The 23,696-nt window shown below is 32.8% G+C and overlaps 2 protein-coding genes across 2 annotated transcripts; both read left to right on the forward strand.

Moving 5' to 3' along the window:
* The first annotated feature begins 2,477 nt into the window (after positions 1-2,477).
* Positions 2,478-11,266, forward strand: LOC129308165 (agamous-like MADS-box protein MADS4). The gene is made up of 8 exons (XM_054949205.1): positions 2,478-2,823; positions 5,165-5,243; positions 8,945-9,012; positions 9,127-9,226; positions 9,517-9,558; positions 9,657-9,698; positions 10,149-10,282; positions 10,890-11,266. Exons 1-8 carry the CDS (start codon positions 2,639-2,641, stop codon positions 10,966-10,968), a joined length of 729 nt encoding a protein of 242 aa, XP_054805180.1. The 5' UTR covers positions 2,478-2,638; the 3' UTR covers positions 10,969-11,266.
* An 8,225-nt stretch (positions 11,267-19,491) lies between these two features.
* On the forward strand, positions 19,492-22,210 carry LOC129310147 (uncharacterized). Its single transcript, XM_054952013.1, has 2 exons — positions 19,492-20,180; positions 21,663-22,210. Exons 1-2 carry the CDS (start codon positions 19,808-19,810, stop codon positions 21,677-21,679), a joined length of 390 nt encoding a protein of 129 aa, XP_054807988.1. The 5' UTR covers positions 19,492-19,807; the 3' UTR covers positions 21,680-22,210.
* Positions 22,211-23,696: the final 1,486 nt, after the last annotated feature.

Here is a 23,696-nt window from a genome sequence, read left to right on the forward strand (position 1 = left end):
AAAAAATAAGACACATTTTTTACAATCGTGGAACCACATGTTTTGGTCTCCAAGGTAATAACATGTCTAGTTTATAGGAGTACGTTTTCCCTCTTCTTGTGCGTGAAACACAACACTATCCCTAATTAACCTTTTCAAGGATTATTATTATTATTATCATCTTATTAACATTTCTTCTAATTAATTTATCACACCAACCAAGTAAGTAGATCAATAATTGATCATGTATAATCCATCCGTTTTCAACAAAAGAAAAATTGACTGGGTTTTCTAATGATTTTTTGCTCAAGCTATAATCAAAACTTGAGAAAATTATAACAATAGGTCCCTTTACTTTGATTTCATTTTGTTTTGAGTCCGTACACTTTTATTTCATTGTTCTCAATCTGTTTAGTTTGATCCGTCTATAAGATTAGTCCCTATATTTTTTAAAATATATAGAAGGGTTAACCACATTATTGTTGACACAATGTACTTGATCTTGCTTTTGCGTCTCACATTTGGTTCAATCCAAACATACAAGGAAGCTTTTTTTTTTTTGGCCCCTCACCTCTTTGTTTTTAACCACGCCTTGCCAATTTAATTTTTTTTCACATCAGCAAAGGAGTTAGCATAGTTACATCGAAATTAACAACGTCAGTGCCATTTCATGTTCGTTATGTAAATTTTTAAATTTGTAAGAATTTATGTTGCAGATGAATCAAACTAAACTATTGAGAACACTGAAATAAAATGATAAGGACTAAAAATAAAATATACAATCAAAATAGAGGGATCAATTGTTGTATTCTTCTAGACTCAAAAAGGAATGTAAGTGTCATGTCATTTTCATCGCTTGGCTTCTTATTTTTTGAGATAAATGCAATCAACCATGTTAAACACGCCAAATTAAAAGGAACAAATAACTAATTAAAGTCACTTCTTCATTGTTGTATGCAAAATTCTGGGTCATGTGGTTTTAACTTGACCAATTGCACCACGCATGTGCATATTAATTAATGACCAAGTTTTTAAGTTTTGTTTTGGTGAAGTCAAGTTATTTGATTCATATCAACAACGAAATTTGAATGAGAATTCCAATTTAGGATATTCACTCAATATTACAAGAGAAGGAAGCCCAAAGGAAAATTTCATCCAAAAATACTAGCATGTTGGGTGGGAAGGTCTTTTAAACTTATAAACCACATTTTATTTGTAAGGCTCCCAGATATAGGACTTGTGACAATATAATGCTACCCCATTTGAGAGTCGACATCCCCGCAGTTTATTTCATAGCACTTCACTTTACCTTTCCCTAGTTAAAACCATCTGTGGGTAGGTCTTTCCATGATATGGGCCTCTTAATGAAAGCACTAGTGTTATAAGTATCAGTTTAAAAGGAAAACCTACATCAAAAGATTAGTCTATTAGGTGAAAAAATATCCATTAAACTTATAAACTACACTCCATTTATGAGGCTCCATGACATAAAATTCATGACAATATGTGTGTTTGTGCGCGTGCGCACTTGTTAAGAGGTTTATGTTGATTATGAACAATCATTCATTGACTTCCATGACTCAAAGATCTAAAATTTGAATTTTGTAATAAAAATGAAATTTAAGTATTATTGAGTCTAATTAAAAATAGTTTTCATTCATTTGACTTAAAAGAAATCAAGTCGTCTTTTACTAGATTAAACCACCATTCTTAAAAGTTGTCTTATCTGCAAGGGTGTGATTCATGTTACACAAGAACATGGATCTAAATATCATAGCACATGCAAGGACTTTGTTGCTGACTACTTTGTTAGTGCTTCTGTAATTCTCTTTTTAAATCTTAAGATTTATTTTTTAATTGCTCATGAGTATTCTTGTATAAAATATAATCCTATTCAAGATACAGTTTATCATTAAATGTGAGTATATCTTTTAACAGGAATTTAAAGTTCAATTCTTCATATTATGAGAGATCTTAGCCAACACCTTCCACTATACCTAAATTTGGTTAGTTACCTTAAGATTTATTATAACCTTAGAGAGCTTGTAAAACCTAATTAATCTAATTTTGTTTTAGAGAATTAAATATATTAATTGAAGAAATGAAAGGGTAGAAAATTAATTAAACATAAATGCAAGGATATGTGAGGAAGCTTACATTACACAGGAATTAAGGACCACCTGGTTAAGGTTAGGTCACATGATTGCCCAAACCCGAAATGGCCAGGTAGATATCAGACTTCATCCAGCTTTCATACATCGACACGTGGCACTGTTGCATATTAAAAAGATTAAAAAAAAACCTTATAATTTAATTTCCCTCTCCCTTTTAAGGATGCTCCCACATTTCCCAGATTTTCCCATGATCACTTTGATCCTATGCTTCTCAACTCCCCTTTTTACCCACCTTCTTACCTCCACCGTCCGATCTCAATCACACCTTTTTCGACATTCCATCTCTCTAGCTGGAAGAAAAAGGCACATTCACACCCACACACAGTGAGAAACAGTCTCTCTCTCTCTCTCTCACATCACATAATTATCACATTTCGCTCCCCTTTGGTATATATACACGCCCAGGCGTACGTAGCAACCCAAAACCAGAAAACCAGATTTTAATTTTGTGAGAGAGAAGAGAGGGGAGAGAGAGAAAGAGAGAGATGGGAAGGGGAAGAGTGGAGTTGAAGAGAATTGAGAACAAGATCAACAGGCAGGTGACCTTCGCAAAGCGAAGGAACGGTCTATTGAAGAAAGCTTACGAGCTTTCCGTTCTTTGCGATGCGGAGGTTGCTCTCATCATCTTCTCCAATAGAGGAAAGCTGTACGAGTTTTGCAGTAGTTCAAGGTATTCCACTAAATCGCAAAATCACACACACACACACACACACACACACACATGTATATGTATATGTAAATTCACTTTCACTTTGTTTTTCTTTTGTTTATTTCTTCAAACACCTTATATTCACAGCACAAAAAAGGAACCTCCCTGACTCTTTCGTCTTTCTTCTTTCCTTCATTTCTCGGTTTTGCATAGTTTCCATTTCTTCGTATCTTTCGCTTTTAATCCTGATGACGATGCTTCCGAGATCTTCTACTTGATTTTTCTTTTGTTTTTTTTTTCCTGTGATAACCCAGGGTTCCGGATTTTTTTTTTTTTTGAAAGATGAGAAAGTTCATTTTCTTTTTTTCACTCTTTCTATTTTTTTTCCGTTTCGGTGAATGTCTCGGCGTTTTTAGCAGGTTGAGTGATTCTGCGATGCCATTGCTGTTAGATCTGCAACTGGAAACGCCATAAAAGATAAAGAAGGAATTACTGTTATATTGACTTAGGTTTTTCTTTTGGAAATCTTCTTCTGGTTTTTCTGAAGCTCTCTCCTCAGCTTTCTTTTCACGCTTCGCTCTTTTTCTCTCCCAAGTCTCGTCCCGGCGTCAGAAGTTTCCGTTTCCCGTTTAATTCAACAGATCCGGCTATGGCTCTAGTCAGACTTGTTTTTAATGTAATTTACGTGCTAGAAAAGGAGAAGCACATAGATTGTCCTATTTTTCTGAATCTTCAGAAGCTGGTATAGATTATTTTCTTGGTTAGATGTTAGGAAAAATTGCCAAGAATCAGTGAGACAGACCTAATCATGTCTCATTTAGGGCGAAATATATGCGCCTGCAAGCTTTTTTCTTCTTTTCTTTTCGAAACCAGTCTTGTTTTCTAACTTGTTTCCATGCTTATGTCTCTCATATTCAAATCTCTCTGGCCTAGGGTTTCGTTCTATTTCTAAATTTAAGTCTTCGTTTTCCTTCGGATCTCTCCATTTTTCTCCTTCTTCCCTATGTCTCGTTTTCAACATGCTTTATCAGGGACTATTTTTAACTTTTCTGCTTCGGATCGATCATCTCCGATCTGTAACCACAAATTTCAAAGTTTTGATAGCTCGCTCGCTTTTGCCATTTCTCTTGGCAGTTGATCAAATCTGATGATAGACAATATCTTGACCTTTGCTTTTGTTAAATCAGAATGGTCTTTTCTCATAAAGCCTGTAATACTTCTCGAGCATACACTTATTGACGCGAGAGGATTCTCAGAATTTTGTTTTTCCCCAAGCTACTAAATTTGCCAAGTTTTCTCACTCTCTAGAAAGCAATTCTGCGCCTTTCAGATCTCAATGTTTCTCAATATGTGCTCTATGCTTCCATATGTCTAATTAAAGGGTGGTGCGAATGAGCCATCTATTGTTCATAGGACATCCAAGTTTTTTTTTTTTTTTTTTAAATGGTATCAATACTGAGTTAATGCTTTTACTTAATGGATATCACACATGAGCTCCACAAGTCCCATTGGTTTTTACATGTATTATTTCATCGTAGTACTGTTTATGCTGATTATTGATATTTGTGTAAAAGAAGACATTCTTTTACCCTCCCATGTAATTTATTTTATTTTAGTCAAACTGCTAATTTACCATCTTTTCCCCACAGATTTTTATGGAGCATAGTAGACTTGCCCTAATTATTGAAGGTTTAACACTATATATATATATATATATATATACGTGTCTTGTAATTTATTTGCGTTCCTAGAAGGCCAATGGAGTAGGGAAAAAGTAGTTCTTTCATTATTGATCTTAGAATTTCTGTGAACTCATGTTTTTTTTTATTCTATGAGAAAAACTATTTCTTTCATAATTAATAATTTTAGTTTGGTGGAGCAAATTTCAGAGTCAAAATATGCCTTAACAGAAGGCATGAATAAATTCTTTTTGGTACCTGCCGTTTGTTGTACAGGTCTTGTATGTTTGCGTTATATCAGGAATGATTTTATTACTTTTGATTTGACTAATAATGTTTCAAAACATAGACTAGTCAAACTAATCATTGACTCGGTGCAAGGAAGGGAAAAAAAGAAAAAAACAAAGTCAATTTAATAATCATCATATGGTCGAGTTTAGATAAAACTTTGGATAACACAATTATTCGTGTTATTAATATTAATATAAAATATTTAATTATAGAATATGAAAATGATTTACAGTACTGACTCAAGTTTCCCAATCCTTCATATGCTATTTATTTATTTGGATTCTCAAAATGACCGCAGCTACTTCCTTATATTTTCGGGATTTTTAATTGTATACTACTATATGATATTCGTTGTGGAAATGATCTAAATGTTGTGGACGTTGTTAATGCAGCATGCTCAAAACGCTAGAGCGGTACCAGAAATGCAACTATGGAGCACCTGAGCCTAATGTCTCAACAAGGGAAGCCTTGGTAATTTTTTTTTTTTTGGGACCATCAAGTCTTGAAAATTATCTCTTTATCTCATCTTTTAAATATTTTTTGGGTATCTACATCCATTTAAAATTAAGATAATACAAACTTAAATATAAGTAATAACCTGTTAAAAAACATTGAAGTTCATTAATTAAAATGAATTATTAATTATGATCTAAAACAAAAATGTTTAAATCCATGCAAAATTCTAATTCAAATCCCTTATATTAGACTTCTAAAAAAGTGAGATAATTTAGGAGCGAAAGAGATTGGATCAAATCCTTCACTCTTAAGGTGAGTCTCATACAGTCAACTTTTTCTTTTTTTAAGAGATAAGTGAGGATCGTCGTCGGCCAAGAAAATGCTTGCTATAACTTCTTTTCATTATGTTCTCATATGAGTAAATGTAGCCTCATATATTACTTATTGGTTTCCAAAAAGGCTTGCCTTATTTCTTTAATTTCCTTAAATACTTTTTAATATATACTTTGCCTCAACTTCTTTCCCAAATTGCTGGCAAGAAAAAACTTATGTTTCAGTTTCCTGATCTTGTAGCATTCTTGTGGTTCCTTGCCCCATGAACCAAACAACTACTTCTGCACCTCTTGATTTCTTCTTCAGACATATTCCATATCTAGTAGTTAACTATTGAACACTTATATCTCATTACAACCAAAAATGCTCTCAAGTTCATATATAAAAATTGATGAGGATGTCATTCTTCTTCAACTTAGTTTATTTTCCATATACACCTAAGTGGTCGGGTAGATAATGCATTAAATTTTTTTGCAAATAACTTGAAATTATTTTCGATTAACAAATAACAGTAGCTAGATAAATATAGAACGAATAATCAATATATCTATTTAATTAGGCCAGCAATACACCAATTCAACCAGTGAGGAAACTTAATATAAAGCAATATGCCAACTAATAATAAATCAAAAGCTTAAAAAAATGTTCTTCCTTTACCGAAAAAACATTTTTTAAAAAAAGTCTTTTTCCTACTGAACTAGAATATGCAGTACTGTCGTCAATATTCGGGGTATTGTGTTGGTGTTAAGGTGTGTGTTCCTGCCACATGTCACGTGTTCAAATAGATATTAAGAGGAGAAAAGAATATGCAGTGTCAAATAACATATAATTAAGTAGGAGAAACAAGACGTGCCATGCTGAAGGTAAAAGTCAGATGTAAAAAGACTCCATAATTTTGTGATGGGAATTGTAGAACACTCATACAATTTATGTAAAGAGGCCTTTAATTCTTACCTGATCAGTGAATTGAAGGGAATTATGAGGCACTCATACATACAACAATAACAAGTCTTATTCCACTAAATGGGATTGACTATGTATGTGGATTATATGATATCATTGTACTGCAGCACTAATACCTACAAGAAGAAGAAAAATATCGATGAGAAAAAAAGCAAAGATTCTCTAGTTTTTGAGAGACGAGGCTCTCCTCATTAAGTCATGATTTTCCCCCCCTGTAGTTGCTCTCAGTATCCTTCTCTATCAGAATTCTATCTCAGTCCTACTTGTATACCTTGTAATCTTCCCTTCTATTTGGTGTTTTCTTTCTGTTATACACGTACCCTCTTAGGTCATGGCCATGGACCCATGAGTTTATTTTGTACCCGCTCACATGCAACAATTACAAGACGATTTTTAACACTCAACCACGAGCGCCAAGTTTTCCCCTAACTTAATCTAAATGACTATATATGTTGGTGTTCACGCACTTACTAATAATGACTCCTGTTCAATTAAACCGGATTGCAAGAAGGTTTCTACTCATAATTCGCATGATTTTCCTGCACTTTCTCAAAATTACAAGACTATAACGAGGAAGGACATATAAATGATAAGCTGGATTCTTTAATGCTATAAAGGGTACAAGACAATAGAGAGAGGCAAGGAATGCTGCAGGACAATAGAAAGAACTAAACTCTTGATACTTGTTAGCTATATATGGTTCAAATTCTGGTTTATTTTTTGGACCCATTGGCAACTTCTGGGGGGAAATATCCAATCTTCGGACAACTCAAGTATATAGTCTTCCTTCTCCACTTCTGCGGAGTTAACTCAGCATTATTTCCTTTCTCAATTTCAAAAAGTCTAATAATTTAGGTTTACAAATATTTTTGCTTGATTGAATTGACCCTTTCTTGCATTTGAGTTGGTTTTCTTTCTAGGCTGATCATTTTGAGCCATGATATGGATGACTTCCTTCTGGCACAAAGAGAGAGTGAGATGGACGTTTCCTTGAGACCTTGACTATAGCTTGTTTATTTCCATATTGATTGGCTGTTCTTATTTTCAGCACGTGAACTAATCTCGATAAATAGAGCGCTTTAGGTTTCTCAATATGTGGATAGCGCAGTTTTAGGTCTGCTCTAAGTAAGGATCAATAAGTCAATATTTTCAATGAGATAAAATCAATTTTAAATTAAGTTAATTTCATTTCAATTTTATAGAAGGATGGCAAACCTGCATTAGCTTCCCCATACCATCACTTCGTGTTTTTCCTTCGTAAAACAGTGGTCTAGTAAACAAAATGTTATTCACCTCGTGAAATTAGTTAATCTTCCCGTTGTGCTGTATCTCATGTTCAATATCAGTAGAAGGGTGAAATTGAAATTTGAAGTCGACTGCCCAATGGAACAGTTTGTGCTTTTAATACCCAAAAAAATAGTGTAGGTTTAACTAACAAAAGTTGATTCAATTAGTATGGATTTAAATCATAACTCATAAGATTGTAAGATCAAATTCTATTGTTGATGTGAGGACTTTATTAATTTCAATATCACTAAGTTTCATCATAACCCCCTGGGGTTCCTTCGAGTTTTGCTTGATAATTCTTTTGGATGCTTGCTTGCTCGTATTGTCTTCCCAACTTTTTGTTGTTTTAGGAAATTCGGCAAACATATCCATCCATCATAAGGATCAAGTTTGACGTCCCCTTGTACGTAAACCAAAGCAATAACAGATAGAAGAATGTAAACTAGGCTTATCTAAATTTTGTTGAGGGAGGATTTCAAGGAATCTGTATATTGTCTCATTAAGAATTTGAGAATGAATTTGGCTGCTGATCCAAGATCGACGCATGAGTTAGTAACATTATACTCTATATATCACTTAATTGTCAGAGTATAGATTAGAAACTTTATCTCCTTTCCCTGCGAAAAAGGAGGACCAAAAAAAAAACTTCGCTATTATCAAGGTCTTTACTTCTCAAGTTTTGACCATTGATTTATATCCCTTTTCCTCCCTCCAACACCACCACGGACACATAGTAAACATGTCAGTGACGTTAGGCCAAGATGTTATTAATGAAAAGCTATGGATTTTGATACCAGCCATATTTGTTTGGATCATTAAAAGGAAAAAAGTTAGCCTTACGAATTAATGTCTTCAGTAGTGATGTTAACATTATGAAGACCTTGTTTGTCTGTCTTCCTCGCGCAAGACATCCGAGCTTAAACGTTAATGGCTGCCGTTGAGATTAAAGACAAACAATATTACTCGATCTTTTGGAAAACAATCGATCATATCCATCATGATAGGAGTAATGGAGAGCAATTTACTTAAAAGAGAAAAGAAAAGGAGGAGAAAAAAACATTCTTGAATTACCACAAATATGGGCTTGCTGGTTTTAGACTTCCATGTAACTAATTTTACTAGTGGGGGTGTAGGAGTTAAGCAGCCAACAGGAGTACTTGAAGCTGAAGGCACGTTACGAAGCCCTGCAACGATCTCAAAGGTATTGACAATTGATTCTAGCTCTATGTCATGCTCGAATAATACATTATCATTATTTTTCCCGAAAGAAGAGCTATTTAATGATGCACTAAACTCTCACTATACCGTACAACAGGAATCTTATGGGAGAAGATCTGGGACCTCTAAGCAGCAAAGAACTCGAGTCACTTGAAAGGCAGCTTGATTCCTCCTTGAAGCAGATCAGATCAACACGGGTACTTCTTTTTTTTTTTTTTTGTATGGGGAAAAAATTAAAGAAGCTTTTTGATCTTCAACTTGAAGAATGATCATCTTCATTCCTCAAACCTTAGCCTACATAGTATTTTGAAATATGATATCAAGGAAAACTGGGATATGAAATATGACAAATATTCTGATTTCTCTCTAGTCTTTCTTTGCTCACGATCAGTGTAGCATTTAGTTATTCTTAAGCTCGTAAACACCAGCCATTAGTTGTCTTCTATCTATATAATGTTTTTGGTTTTATAACTCATTTGTTTTACAGACACAATTTATGCTGGATCAGCTATCTGATCTTCAACGAAAGGTACGATAGACAATTTTGCTTTCATAGGTCAATGCTTGCCCTGTTTGTATGGTCTTCCGCCACTTTGTTTTGTTCACTGATCACATTCATTTATGCAGGAACACATGCTAGGTGAGGCAAACAGGTCGCTTAGACAAAGGGTAAGAACCACTTCAAGCTTTTAAAAATTTGTAACTCCCTCATAGTAGGCTTCCTTTATAGTCCTCCCATTTAATCATATAACCCCTCTCCGGTTCAAAATATAAGCACTTTCTCTCAATTAATCTCGATTTAAAATATAAACAACTTAGTACATGTAAAAGATTTTTTTGTTTCATTTCACCCCTAGTATTTATTAACTTAAATCTTTATGTAAATGTATCACCTACTCATCATGGAGTGTATTAGTAATTGTGATAGGGGTAAAAAAAAAACACAATACATACAAACACATATAGATATTTATGAGAACGAGGAATATGCAAATTTTCCCTAAAATCTGTTTATATTTTGAACATGAAGGAGTACTATTTTTTCCATTTATTGTTCTCTCGATTGCCCAACACCAAAAGAAAATAATAATAATAATGAATTTGGTTTGCGTTCTGCAGCTGGAGGGATACCAAATTAATCCACTCCAATTGAATCCTACTGCTGAAGAAATGGGATATGGGCGACAACCACCTCAACCTCAGGATGACGGCTTCTTTCATCCCTTGGAGTGTGAGCCAACCTTGCAAATTGGGTATGCTCCCTTCATTAAAGGCTTTTAGCAATAGATTGTTTAATTATTTCATCTGATTACATTTTTTAATTATTTCAAAAGGACCAATGCCACTGTCCCACATTAAACTAAATTTATGACTGTGTCCGCCACCCTCCCTTAGAATATGAATAATCACGATACACGTGATCTTAAAACTAGATACACTACTCCTTATGATTATCTGACTTGTAGTTGTTATCAATCAGTCAAGATCAGGTGCTTAAATTGTTAGAATCATCTAATATATTTGTGGGAGCCAAAATTAATATATTGGAATGTACTAAGCACTCTTGAAAGAATTTAATATCAAATAAGAACTTAGATGGATCGGATAAACTTCACTTGTTAATTGTTAATATTTCTTTGTCCGAAATCCTAGTCAAATATTCAAAGGTCCTTTAATGATATCTTTCCTAAAATATCCAATCACTTTGTATTAATTGGTTGGGACTGCATGATTAGGGACGATCCAAGTTAGCCATGTTGTATTTATATAAATGTAGAATATAAGTATGTTTGAGTGGTAATATAATTACTGTTGTTATATAATTAAATGAATAATGGGAAAATGTTGAAGCGGATGCAGATATCAGGCAGATCCGGTATTAGTGGTTACAGCAGGGCCAAGCATGAGTAACTACATGCCAGCAGGATGGTTACCATGAGATAGATTATGAGGACCAACCAAGATGTGGTTTCAATTTTATTTTAATTAAAGACGAAGAAAACAGAGAAAGTGAACATGGTAATGCCATGCCATATATTCAAGGACTTTTCTATAAGCAGGTTATATATATTCACTATTTAACTAGGAACATTAATGTAAGTAGTGTTTTCTGCTGTGTGTACGCGCTTCCATAAACTGCGCTAGATTCCTTGTTTCTTCCCTTTTCCTTTATTAATAAGTGATTAGTGTCTGCACCAACTATATTCCCCTAATTACACATAATCCTTTCTATATAATTTTAGCTCTCTCTTTTAGATAATTATATGCACATATATATATATATATACACATACCATTTGTATTAATGTAACTCCTTGGGATCATAATTACTGTTATTCTTCATGAGAACTTAGACGCGTTATCGATAATTCTATATCACTTGACTTATAGTTTTGGCATTAGAATTATATTGCAGTGGGGGAATAAAAAAGCAATTAATTAAGGTGGAAGATTCAAAATATTTGAATTTGGATTAATCCGCCAAAAGCTACAGAGTTAGTAAAAGAAAAAGGTATTTTTTTGTTTTTTTAAGTGAAGCTTGATTCAGAGCACTTCATCAAATAACTGTTGTGTATGCACTTTTTTTTTAGTTGTCGATAGGTATTCTTCTAGTATACCAATCACATTTATTATTAGCATGTGATGCACAATTATTTATCAGTTTTTAAAGTCTCTTTTATAATAAGAAGTGCATCTAGAAAAGTGCACCAAATCCAAGTTTGTAGACCGAGATCTCAATATGAACTAGGTTGCTTCTGTTTCCTTCCTTTCCACTTATTTCTTTCCCCAATTTCCATTATAAGCGACTAGATGAGGGAAATATAAAGAAGGAAATGAAGAGAAAAAGCAAGTACCAAGAAAGATGAAGTAGATCTATCTACTTACCTATTATTGTCTCTTGTCTGAAACGCAAGGAAGATAATTTTTTTATTTTTGTGGTTAAGGACTAGGGGGCACGGAGGTAAGGGTAAACCCATCAAACTCGGATCACTCTCCTCACCACTATCCCCCATCAAGGCACACCCATCACTTACAATCAGGCTCGAGCAAAATTCGAATTCAAAATAGAGCCTCATTGTATACTCTAAACAAACCAAACAAATCAAGCAGCTCAACTAACCTTGTGTCAAACACTAATTCGCCCAATGTGACCCCTTTACTTCTAGTCTAGGTCTCCTGCATTACTTTGTTTTTTACTCCCATCACCAGAGCACTTACATTATACTCACCTCTAAGGAATGAACAGTGACTTCCTTGCAAACTCTTTAATCTTCTAAGTTTCGATAGCTTAGGCATTCTATAGGACCTTGGAAATTCACAATTGCTAATCAATATTCTAATTGAGGAAAAATCTCCTCCAGCACGCCTGGCAAACACAAGAGGCAAGATGCTCTGAAACCAGACCAAACAGTAACTTTACCAATAAAGTTGAGTCTAGCAAAAAAAAAAATTGTTCCTGACATGACAACGTTGTAAATTAATTAATGTTTGAATCCTTGCAATAAAATAAATAAATTTAATAATTCAAAAGTTATTTTATTTAAAATGAATACAAATTTTTAATATAATTTAAAGCTCATTATTTATTTAAAATATTATTCTTTTCAGCCAAAAAAAAAAATCTGGAGGGAAATAGCACCGCTTTTGGAGGGATTAGTGAGTGTGTGGTGATTATCCATAGTAGTGCTGACCACTGTTTTGTTTTCTCGTCCTCACTTTTGTGAGTCACTCAACATTTTAAGCAGGAGAGCCAACAAGGTTGGGCCCCATTGTTTCCTTTTCATACGTGGCATTTCCCACGTTAACATATGATTCTTTTTCTCTTTTTCTTCCTGATTTTGGAGGAGCAGACTTTCCTCCTCGGAGAATAAATGAGAAATTGTTATAAATTTAAACTGTTAAATTAAATTTAATATTTTTAAAAAATATGAATTTAATTTGAACATTTTAAATATATAGTAAATGAGTGGTAGAGAGAAACCCACCCTATTTTTGAAAGGGTGAATGTCTATTTTTTTGCCCCACAAAACAACTTTTTATTAATTTCCACTACCTAACAATATTGTCTCACCTAATTTTAACATCTAATCATCCCCTATCAATTATGTACATATATAATATCAAAGTAGGAAGATGTCATATGTTATGAACAATACAATTGAGATCCTGAAATCCATACAAGTCTAGGATATTTTTCTTTATCAAAATTAAATAGGAACTTGTTGTAAATTATGAACAGTACAATTCATTTTGTATTCCATACAAGTGTAGGGTTGTAATTTGATTTCTCATCAACTAAAATAATTAATATAATTCTGATTATTCTATAACATATGTTGAAGGTTGGCAACCACGAAACTGAAGGTGAACCACGTGAATTAAATATTAAATATAATATAATATAATATAATTTATATGAATATGAATGAATCAGCCTTGCGTGTCTCCCCAATCTATCCCCTCACTCAACCTCATAATTAGTTCAAAGCTGTCATTCATATATTTTACATATCTTTTTGTATATTTCTTTCATGCAATAATCCAATTCTCATGTCAAGTTGGTGGTTGATCAATCACAATTGATTTTCCAAACATAATTTTTTTATATTTACAAATTTTAACACTCAATTTTATTTAGGGAAAATCAATTTTTAAATTTTTAAATTTTTAAATTTCTACTTCTATAGATAGATTAAAACTTAATATATATATATATATATATATAACAATAATGTAAGATTTAAAGTACATTTTTATTTTAAAAGTGTTTTGGATAAGGTACGGGAAACCTAAAAAAATTATGATACAATGTAATAAATAATATTTTAAAATTGGCGCAATATCAGTTGTTGTAATCTCTTGAGATGAATATAACGAGTGGTGCAAATCCTAGAACTATGGGTTGGTAATCTAAGTATTGGGTAAGAAGTTCAACCTGTATACACGAAGATGGCCTGCATCCAATGTGAGGAACATCGAACTTTGAAATTTAATTTTGACCTGCCAAGTAACTTAGATTAAAAATTTAAATCTTTGGAATTTCAATGCTTCCTGTGGCTATTTCAATATACACCTTCCTTTTTTAAGTATAAGAGAAACTATTATGTATAGTTTGTTTTCATTTGTTAACAACACTATAAATTTCAAAAAATATTTATCACATTTTCCCTGTCCTTTATAAAGTAAATAAACACTAGACAAATTTATTTTACTAATTATAGAGATAATTTAATCCATTTTTTTCAATTTAAGACATAATTATTATACTTTATCAACATTCTAAAAATGTGTAAATCAATTATTTTCTTCTATATTTGAAAATGAAGGAAGTATGTTATTATTGGATTGGAATTATTATTTGTATATATGATGTGATGTGTTTGTTTTTGGTTCATCGAGCTTGTTATGAGGCCCACTGATGGCTATAATGTCCTCCAACATTAATCATATTTAACTACAATTCCTAAAACCAATAATTAAAGAAGATACTAAAGAATAATGGGATCTGCATAAAAAAATTTTCAAAAATTAATTAAGAATACTTTTTAGTGTTGGGATTTAAGGATGGAGGTAGAGAGGGACTTGAGTGAACATAAATTTTTTTTACCCAGTCAAGTTATAATACACTCAAGTTATAATACACTCAAACACATAACTTTTGCCATAACTTTTCCTAACTCTTTCTCTCTCTTACCTCACTTCTACCCTCTTACAGACTCTATACTAACACACATCCACACTTTCCTTTCTCCTCTCACCTTGCATCACTTCACTTTTGTTTTTTTCCCTCTCTCTCTCCACACACACCACTAAATGATGCGCGCACCCACATTATATATATATATATATATATATAGAGGTGAGTTATGTCAGTCAAATCATTCATCCATAAGCATTTGAAAATTTCACTTCTTCATCGTCATTGCATTTTCTGACTAAGGAACGAAATATCCAAATCTGCACACTCAAGAAACATATGGAATATTGGCGATAGGGGAGAAAAGGTGTTGATATCCAACACTCCCCATCAACAACCACTCTCTCTCAATCTTCACATTGCTTCTTCATTTCTTCAATCTTTCAATTGGTTTCTTGAACATGTCACAGTCAAATTCCACATCGTGGAGGAAACTCACACGCATCCAATTTTTGTCTTGTGATTGAAACATTTTTATTCTTGACTTATGTATCTTCATAGATCTTGGTGATGGTGAAGACTAGTCTTGCTGTCCATCTTCATGTTCATATTTTTTCTTAATCGAACTCTTAGCATTCTCTTCCCAGACTTCATTAGCTTCTTCCGTGATGCAAAATGCTATTATTTCTTCTCCACTAAAATCTTCTATCGCCATCTCTTCTTTAAGGGCAAATGGTGCTTCGAAATCCCATTCTTACTCATTGTCATTTTTATTAGAGGTGATAACATTTCCTTCAATCCCTCTATGCCAACAATCTCACGCGAATTGGCCAATCTTCCTGCAATTATTATAACACTAAACTTTCTTTTAACAATTTTTCTTTTTATCAAGCTTGTCTCAATCTTTGCAAGCTCCCCCTTGATGTGAGCTTCTATTGTGACATCCTCTATACCTCTCATTTTTTCATCTTCTATCATCTCCTTGCTTCTTTGTATCGGAATCATCCCATTGATCTATCTTTTTGAAAAAGAGAGCCTTTTCCTCATCTTTTAAAGAAACTTTGGACATTTGTGCATCCAAAGCTTATTGATTAGCTAGGATACTGTCCAACTCAGCTGAGGTTCCTTAAACCAACCTCTAGGCCATAATATTTTGGATTTAACCCCGTAACAATAATTCTCCTCATCCACATATTCATAATAGGATTCCTTGGATCTAAGTTTGAAATCTCATTGCAAATAGATTTAATTTTTGAAAAGTACTCATTTACTCGCATATCATTTTGTTGAATAGAGGCAAGCTTGTTTTTCAACAATTGCAACTTTGCAACATTTGCTCTTGTAAATAGCAAGGACAAGTTTAGCATCTTTACCTCTTTGGCATATCTGATGAATTGTGCCTCAACAATAATAGCTAGTATGTAAAGAGATTTCTTGACTCTTACCTATCACTTCTTCAATTCACTTGGATTATTTAGGGGTATAGTATGTCATCTCCATTGATGAAATCCCAAAGATTCTGACCTCCAAGGTAGAGCTCAACTATTGTACGCCATACATGATCATTATCATTGTTTAGCTTCTTCACTAAAAAAGCATTCAACATCAAATCATCTCAATCATGTTCAATAACTTACGTCCAATCACATCATCATCAACAAGACAATCTTAAACAACCCACATTATTTATTTTTTTTTAACTTTCAGTTACTTCAACTATTAGTTTACTATACCAAGAGTATAATTTGGATTCCAAGAAAGTCCACAAAAAGTCCATGAGCTTTAAAAATAGTTAATAACAATTTTAATTAATTATCTCTTAATTGTGATTAAGGCTTAAGACCTTAATTTATTGATTTTGACAATAAACAATCATATTTTAAGCTTTCATTAGCTTATGTAACCCATATTAAGCTTAACTCACATTGTTAAACTTCTCCATTAGCTTAATATATTATAATTTCATTAAGGTTATCTCTAAACATATCATTAACACTAATAAGTAATGCCGTTAATTTAAACCAATGATTAAAAACTTAGAACAGCACCTATAGACTCTATTGAAGTCATAGGGATGACAAAAACTTGGCTAACAACTTGGACAGCAACTTTGTTCCCTAGAAAACTTGAAGAGATAGTGTAGAAGAGGGAGGAGGAGAAGAGAGGAGACCTACTCAAGGTGTAGATAGCCTAAAATCACCTTCAAACACCCCTAAAATAAGAACCCTAACAAATCTGCACGTCCCTCCTTAGTTTTTTTCTCAAACTCTCTTATGTTTTGCTACCTGATTCATGTTTTGCAAATTTAAATTTCATTCCATCTATAGTGATGAACTATGCTATCTACCATGGTAGATGATCAAAAATGAAAACATTCACTTAAACCCATTAAATTAGGTTAAAAGTGACCCAATTACTAGGGTTCAATTTTAACTCCTATTTAAGGGGTCTAATGGACCCAAAAGGTCATCCACAATTACTTTAATTGACTAATTAAACCTTTTAATTAATTTAATTAATCCTAAAGTAAATTTTGGGATGCTACAATGGCTAATAGCATTAGGGGAAGTTTTGGACACTTTGTAGGTAGGAATTTGAGAAAAGGTGATTATTTCAGTTTCAAGTTTCCAACTCTATCATATCATATTATTTATAGTCAAGACCGTATCATTACTTAGTTCATTGAATAAGCTTTTAATGGGTGTATGCTTGAACCACATCAATTGAGCATCAGTTTTGAAAAATATATTTGCTAGAAGTTTTCCCATGTGTGGTGTCATGACAATAAAGCTGTCATGGTTTTTCCATAATGAACCACAATGCTTGGCGTCCTAGCCGCAACGCTTGATACAAACAATGGAGCGCCCTCTCTTTGTCGTCCATCATAGTCATGTTGTGTTTGTTGTGACGAATGGTGCACTCCTAGAATGTCTTCTTTGTGTCATCTGCCATTGTAGATACACTTTTAACCATGGCATATATGTCAAGTTGGGCCTTACTTATTTTTATTATGGTGGATCTTATTTAACCTTGTTTGATCATTTTCTACCTTTTTTTTCGTAAACTAAATTACAAGTCATTTCTTTTTCAATCATAATAAACCTTAATACTTATTTTTTTTTTGTTTTTTTACCACGGTTGACATATTTTAACCATGGTTAAACTAAATTTATATTAGTAAGTTCAAGATTAGGGTATTAGCAGAGGGTGTAACAAAGAACTTAGCATCTATTGCATGTAAGGTTTAGGAAGTGTTATGTATCTTGGATAAAGGATATCTCTTGTCCATAGTAATTGTATTAAGTGTGTTTTGTTTTTTTTTTTTTTTGGTTTAAGTATTGAGGTGTTTAAGGATTGTCTATTTCACAAAAAAAAAAGTTAAATTACTTGATTTGACGTATTTTAAATTTTATGTATTCCTAATATATTTTTTAATTATTGGATGTGAAACTTTTTTCTAATATTTCCCCTATTATATACTTCCTCTATTTAAAAATATAAGATATTTTTTAAAGAGTTAGATGTTTAAAAATGTAAGGCATTTTTAGTCTTTCAAAATGTAATCATTACCTTTTTTCAAAAGTACTCTTATTAATGAATGTCTTTATATTTATTGTAGGGTGTTTAATAGGGGTAAATATAAAAAGATATGATTAATTTTAAAATAGGTAACTACTTTATTGGAGGTAAAATTTAATTAAAAATATCTTATATTTTTAAACAGAGAGAGTATATATATATATATATATATATATCACTTCCCATTGATATTTATATTTGGATCACAATCAAATGTTGTGGATATATGATACTTGCATATTTTTGCTAGCTGGATGTAATTTTCAAAACTATTTCACAATAGTAATTTCCAATAATAATAAAAAAAGGACATTTTATAAAATAAAACCAATCATTATAATTCAATGGTTATTCATACATTAATATAAAATTTGAATTATTTATCCGTATTTATTATCAATGCTTATTATGAAAAAAATCTATATTTTTATATTTTTATTTGGCCTGTCAAACGATATTAAAATTTTCTAAATTTCTTTTTTAAATTAAAAAAATTAGCTCCCTGGAGAACTTATCTTAGTTTCTTAAAATAATATTTCTTCAATGCACAACATAATTTTTTAATTAAATATTTTAATTTTTAATAAGAATTAAATATTTATTAAAAATTTTGAATAAATAGTTTTCAAGGCTAAAAATAAAAAGAATTAAAAGAGAGAAGACCAACACGGTTGCACGGGTTGGGTATACTGTTATAACGAAAGAGATTTAAGAAAATTATCCCAAATTAAACTCAAAAATACTTAGAAAAGAGACCTAGGTGAGAAAAGGCATTAGAATAATGAAAAAATTACACCTAAATCTCATAAAAAATTTAATTATCAAAAAATATTGTAAAATATATAAAATATTTTTAAATATTAAATCCCATATATTTATAATTTTGTATTTAAAATTTAAGATTTAAAAGTATCTTGTGTAGTTTTTGAAATTTATTTGTTAGGATTAAAAAAGAAAAGTCAAACTTGTTCCGTAGCAGAAACAATATAACACTCCGCAAGAAAGCGGAGATGATGTAAACCAAAAAAATAAAAAGCGCAGAAGATAATTTGACCCCAAAAAAAAAAAAAAAGCGTAGCAGATAAGGCCCCACGTCAGGAGGGCGCCACCTAATTAACAGTTAAATCGCATTCGCTCCAGCGCCAATTCACGCGTCGTGTTTCCTACGCGCTACTATGACGTGTCTCCTTGTCATAGCCCGAATCGTTTTCCAGTATTTATCTCAAATTTTCTCGCCTTCCTAACGTCACGCAAGAAAATTCATAAAGCAGGCTTCCAAGTTTTCGGATTGATACGCTTACGCGTCTCTCTCTCTATCAATCTGAATTCCCGTGAAGCAAACAAGGCTTGTCTTGCCCTATCATAACTTTCACACATGTAATCGAAACATATAAGGTTAAAATAACCTCCCGATCAAATTTCGCTCTGGATAAAGTTTCCGAGTATATCCATTTGCCTCGTTCCTAGCAATTCCGATTTCTGAATCGTTTCACTCAATTTTTCTCCTATCGCTTATCGGATTTTCTTTTCGTGTGGTGAATTGTATTTTTCTCGAGCAAACATGATGCGAGGACAACAAGACCAGCAATCTCGGATGTTCTACGAGCTATCCACTCTGGTTCTCAATATTCTTCGATCTTCTCCGGCACCAATATCTTTACCTGATCATCACCCGGCCTTGCCGCCGTCGAGGCCATCGCCTTCACTGAGTCAGATATCGCCCGCTGGGTTTGCTTCCTTGCTTTTGGGAATTTCGATGGCTTTGATGCTCTGTGGATCGGTTACTTTCTTTCTTGGGTTCTTTCTGATGCCCTGGGTTTTTGGATTGGTCATGGTGTTGTATGTGGCTGGAATTGTTTCCACTCTCAAGATGTTGGGGCGTTCAATGATTTGTTATGCTACGTCCCTGGCAGAGCCGCGCAAGGAAATTCCTGGTAAATAAATCATTAAATTCCTGGTCTCAGATGTTTTTTCGACCGTCGGAGAATCAGATTAGTTGAAAATCCACATATATTTCCATTTAATTGCAAATTTTCTTGTGATTAAGAGTTCTCTGTTCGAGGTTTTCATTTCGAGCTGACTCGTCTTGAAGGGGTTCAATTTTCGGTCTGTTTATTTCCCGTGTATTTTCGTTAGGGGTTTGGGATAGGAAGGATTATAGGTCAGCCTTCTCTTTTTTTAACTTTTGAATTTGTGAAGTTCTTATTTGTTTATATCTAACAAATTTACAAGTAGTTTAATCAGGCTCTGTTTTATGAATTGCGTTCTTCTGTTCTATTTCTTCCAACAATCATTTTATTTTGTTGGCAAGTATCTGTATTCGACAAGGGCTAGAGCGTGTAGTACATTCATTTTCCCTATCACATCTGGTAATGGTTTCCTTGGTCTCAGTCAAAGAACTCACGTTAGACAAAATTCGTGGATAATGTCTTGTTTATTTGCTCTTACAAGGCAATTTTATGTGAAGGATTCTTGGCCCAGGACTTTGTTCCTTCATGTTTTTTTGGGGGGTTACAAAATAGGAATAAACCAAATAAAACGGAATCTTACCTGTCAACCATAACTCATTCTTGGAAAACCACTCCAGCCAGGTCATCATTTAGGAGTTTCCTAACATGGTTTGCCATGAAATGGCCCACTGATTGCCCTTGCCAAACATGTTCTCTACTCACACCTGCGACTCTCTTCGTAACACCTAAATATCCTGTATCTATCTGGAATTCCGATTAGATTGAAAACTCTTCCCATACTCTTATCTTGAAGTAGCAGCATAACGTTGGCCAAAAAAAAAAAGTAGCAGCATAATAAAACTACTGTCAACATCATGAAGTTTCAAGCTCACCTAAAACGACCCTCTACTCAGCTTGTACAACACTGCAATGGCCTATATTTCTGCAATTACCCCACAAGCCATTGTCCACTCGAGGCGAGTATCAGTCCCTCCCCTGGCTTCCCAAGTTGCTCCAAAAAAATTTTTTTTTTTTAAATCCTGATCTATATGCCACCCAAACAACTCTTCACTTTGCCTCTCAGGCTCTAAAACGTCCATCCACTTGTCATTGGCTCGCAATATATCCCAATGTAGATTTGTGGTTCACTTAACCATCTCAAGGCAAGTTTGAGTTTGGGATTGTGGCAGTTAGTATGCCTTGGGTCACACTCCAGTGTCTTGTAGGATACCTGTGCCGAAATGGAGCAAGTTGCTGAAAAGAGATCAGAAAATTGTTTGTCTAGCTCTTTGTCAATCGTGGCTTAGCTAAGATTTGATTCAAATCAATATTTGTCATTAATTTTAGCCGTCACCCCTTTTTTGAGATCATTTGCTTTTGCCTTCGTCCTCAAAATGGCAGTATATTACTGCATTACTTGTGTTTATTAGCTTCCTTCTCGCCATGCTAAAAAAATTGATGTTGCAGCATGGAAGCTATTGTAGAAGGGTTTGAGGCAGTATGAATTGTGTTTGGTGCTTGCCCACGCAAGGTATGGGAGGATTGACGATGAAGATTGCGGACTTTCTTCATATATTAAAGCCTGAATCATGGATTATTTACAGAGTTTTTACTGAAACTTGTTGATATCACTACTCCTTCAATTAGAAAATAGCGAGACCTGAAGCAATGCTCAAGATGCGAGGGAGTTATTACAAGTTTCTTTCATCTGTTTTCATTTATTGTCGTTATAAATATCATATCCTGTAAATTTCTAATGTACCAATAGACTCTCGAGAGGGTCAAAACAAAGTCGCATCAAGGCAAGAGAAAATCTGGGATGGGGCAGTCGCTACATTCTAAAGCAACACATATTTTTCCCTCTTTTGGTTATATTCGGTTTTGATATATAGATGCATTAAAGTTTACTCTGTAATACAAAGTGCGACTGAACAAAGATAGGAGCAATGTATTAATATTGTTGAAACGGTCATATTATAACTAGCCGAGCTCGGGCTTGGAAATTACTGGTTCAATGCGAGTCCGTGAATTGTTGGTCTTCATCTTCTTTTTTCTTTTTCTTTTTCTTTTTCTTTTTTTCTTTTTTTTGGCTAAAGTATTTGCAGGAGTGGCTCGAATCCATGATGTGAGTATCACTAGGATTAGCCACTTGAACCAAAGGTTCTTGGCTTCTTGTTACTTGTTGGTCTTTGTTGCCATTTTTAATCACTATCTGTGACCCTCTTCTATGGACAAGTTTCTACAGTGTTCACCAGAATAACATCTCTAGGTTGTGTTTGTATGTGTGTTGGAAACGTGGGAAACAATGTTTCTAAATCCACGTTTCCTCGTCATTTCCAAACACGTTCTTAATTTTCCCTCTCTCTCTTAACAGCCATCGCCATGTTTGGGCAATCATTTGATGTATTGCTCGTAATATGGGCAGGTAAGATGATGTTGGAGTTGGAGCAGGAATGTAACTACGAATTAGAAAATCAATTATTTCTTTTAATCTTATTTATAGAATAAAGAAAAAAGGTATCTTTTGTTATATTTATAAATCATTTCATTAAATTTTCAATCCAAATTTTCTCATATATTCTCTATTGAATGTTGAAGATAGAAAATATGTTGTTAAAACATGTATACTTCTTTTAAATTATAATATAAGTCATAGTTAATTAATTCATGATTTAAGAACAATGTTAGTTGAAATTTTAAATTTTTAAGAGTGTTCATAATTTTTATTTATAACCTCATTAGATACCCTATATGAGAGAATTGATAATAGTAATTAAAATTTTAATTCATGAGTTTTTTAGAAAGAGTAATAAATGAAATATAGATATAGTTGAAAAAATAAATATAAAAGTTATTCAATGCCTTATATTTTGGACCAGATAATGTTTCTAAAAAATGCCTTATATTGTGATTTGAAGGGAGTATTTAATAAGGAAAATTTGAGAACTTGTTAAATTTTAAAATAAATTTTATGAGTTTTAAGATTTTTCTTAATCTCATTAAAACATGTTAAAAGAGACTTATAAATAGGATTAAAAAATATATACTTTATAATAAAGAAATATGAAGTGTCAAGTGACATTTTTGAATTATTGTTGGTTTATTAGATACTCTCTCCATCCCAAATTATAAAATATTTTTAGATAAAATCTCACGTATTAATAAATCTCATTAAATATGCTTAACAACCTTATTTTTTCAAAATAAAAATATAAAATTTTAAAAATATCCATCATTTAATATATTAAAAAGAGAAGGGTTGTAAATTAATTATAAAGAGAGAAAGAGTAATATTAAAATTGATGTATTTAATAAAATATTAATTTATTTAAAATATTTTATATTTTTGAATGAAAAAACTCATTTAAAAGTATTTTATAATTTAAAATAAAAGGAATATTTTACTAGGTTCCATTCCACGTATTAATTTCAATGTCCCTTGCCGGGGACAAAGTGTTAGTAATAAATTAAGGGCTAAAACTGTGTTAATTATAGACTTAT

Source organism: Prosopis cineraria, unplaced genomic scaffold (genome assembly GCF_029017545.1).
Source record: "Prosopis cineraria cultivar Desert tree isolate PC_DT_omini unplaced genomic scaffold, ASM2901754v1 PC4, whole genome shotgun sequence".
Lineage (NCBI taxonomy): Eukaryota > Viridiplantae > Streptophyta > Magnoliopsida > Fabales > Fabaceae > Prosopis > Prosopis cineraria.

Coding starts and splice junctions, on each gene's coding strand:
- LOC129310147 (XM_054952013.1), top strand. CDS start 19,808: ATGATGCGAGGACAACAAGACCAGCAATCTCGGATGTTCTACGAGCTA.
- LOC129308165 (XM_054949205.1), top strand. CDS start 2,639: ATGGGAAGGGGAAGAGTGGAGTTGAAGAGAATTGAGAACAAGATCAAC. Junction 9,559..9,656: donor TATCTGATCTTCAACGAAAG/GTACGATAGACA, acceptor TCATTTATGCAG/GAACACATGCTAGGTGAGGC. Junction 9,699..10,148: donor ACAGGTCGCTTAGACAAAGG/GTAAGAACCACT, acceptor TGCGTTCTGCAG/CTGGAGGGATACCAAATTAA.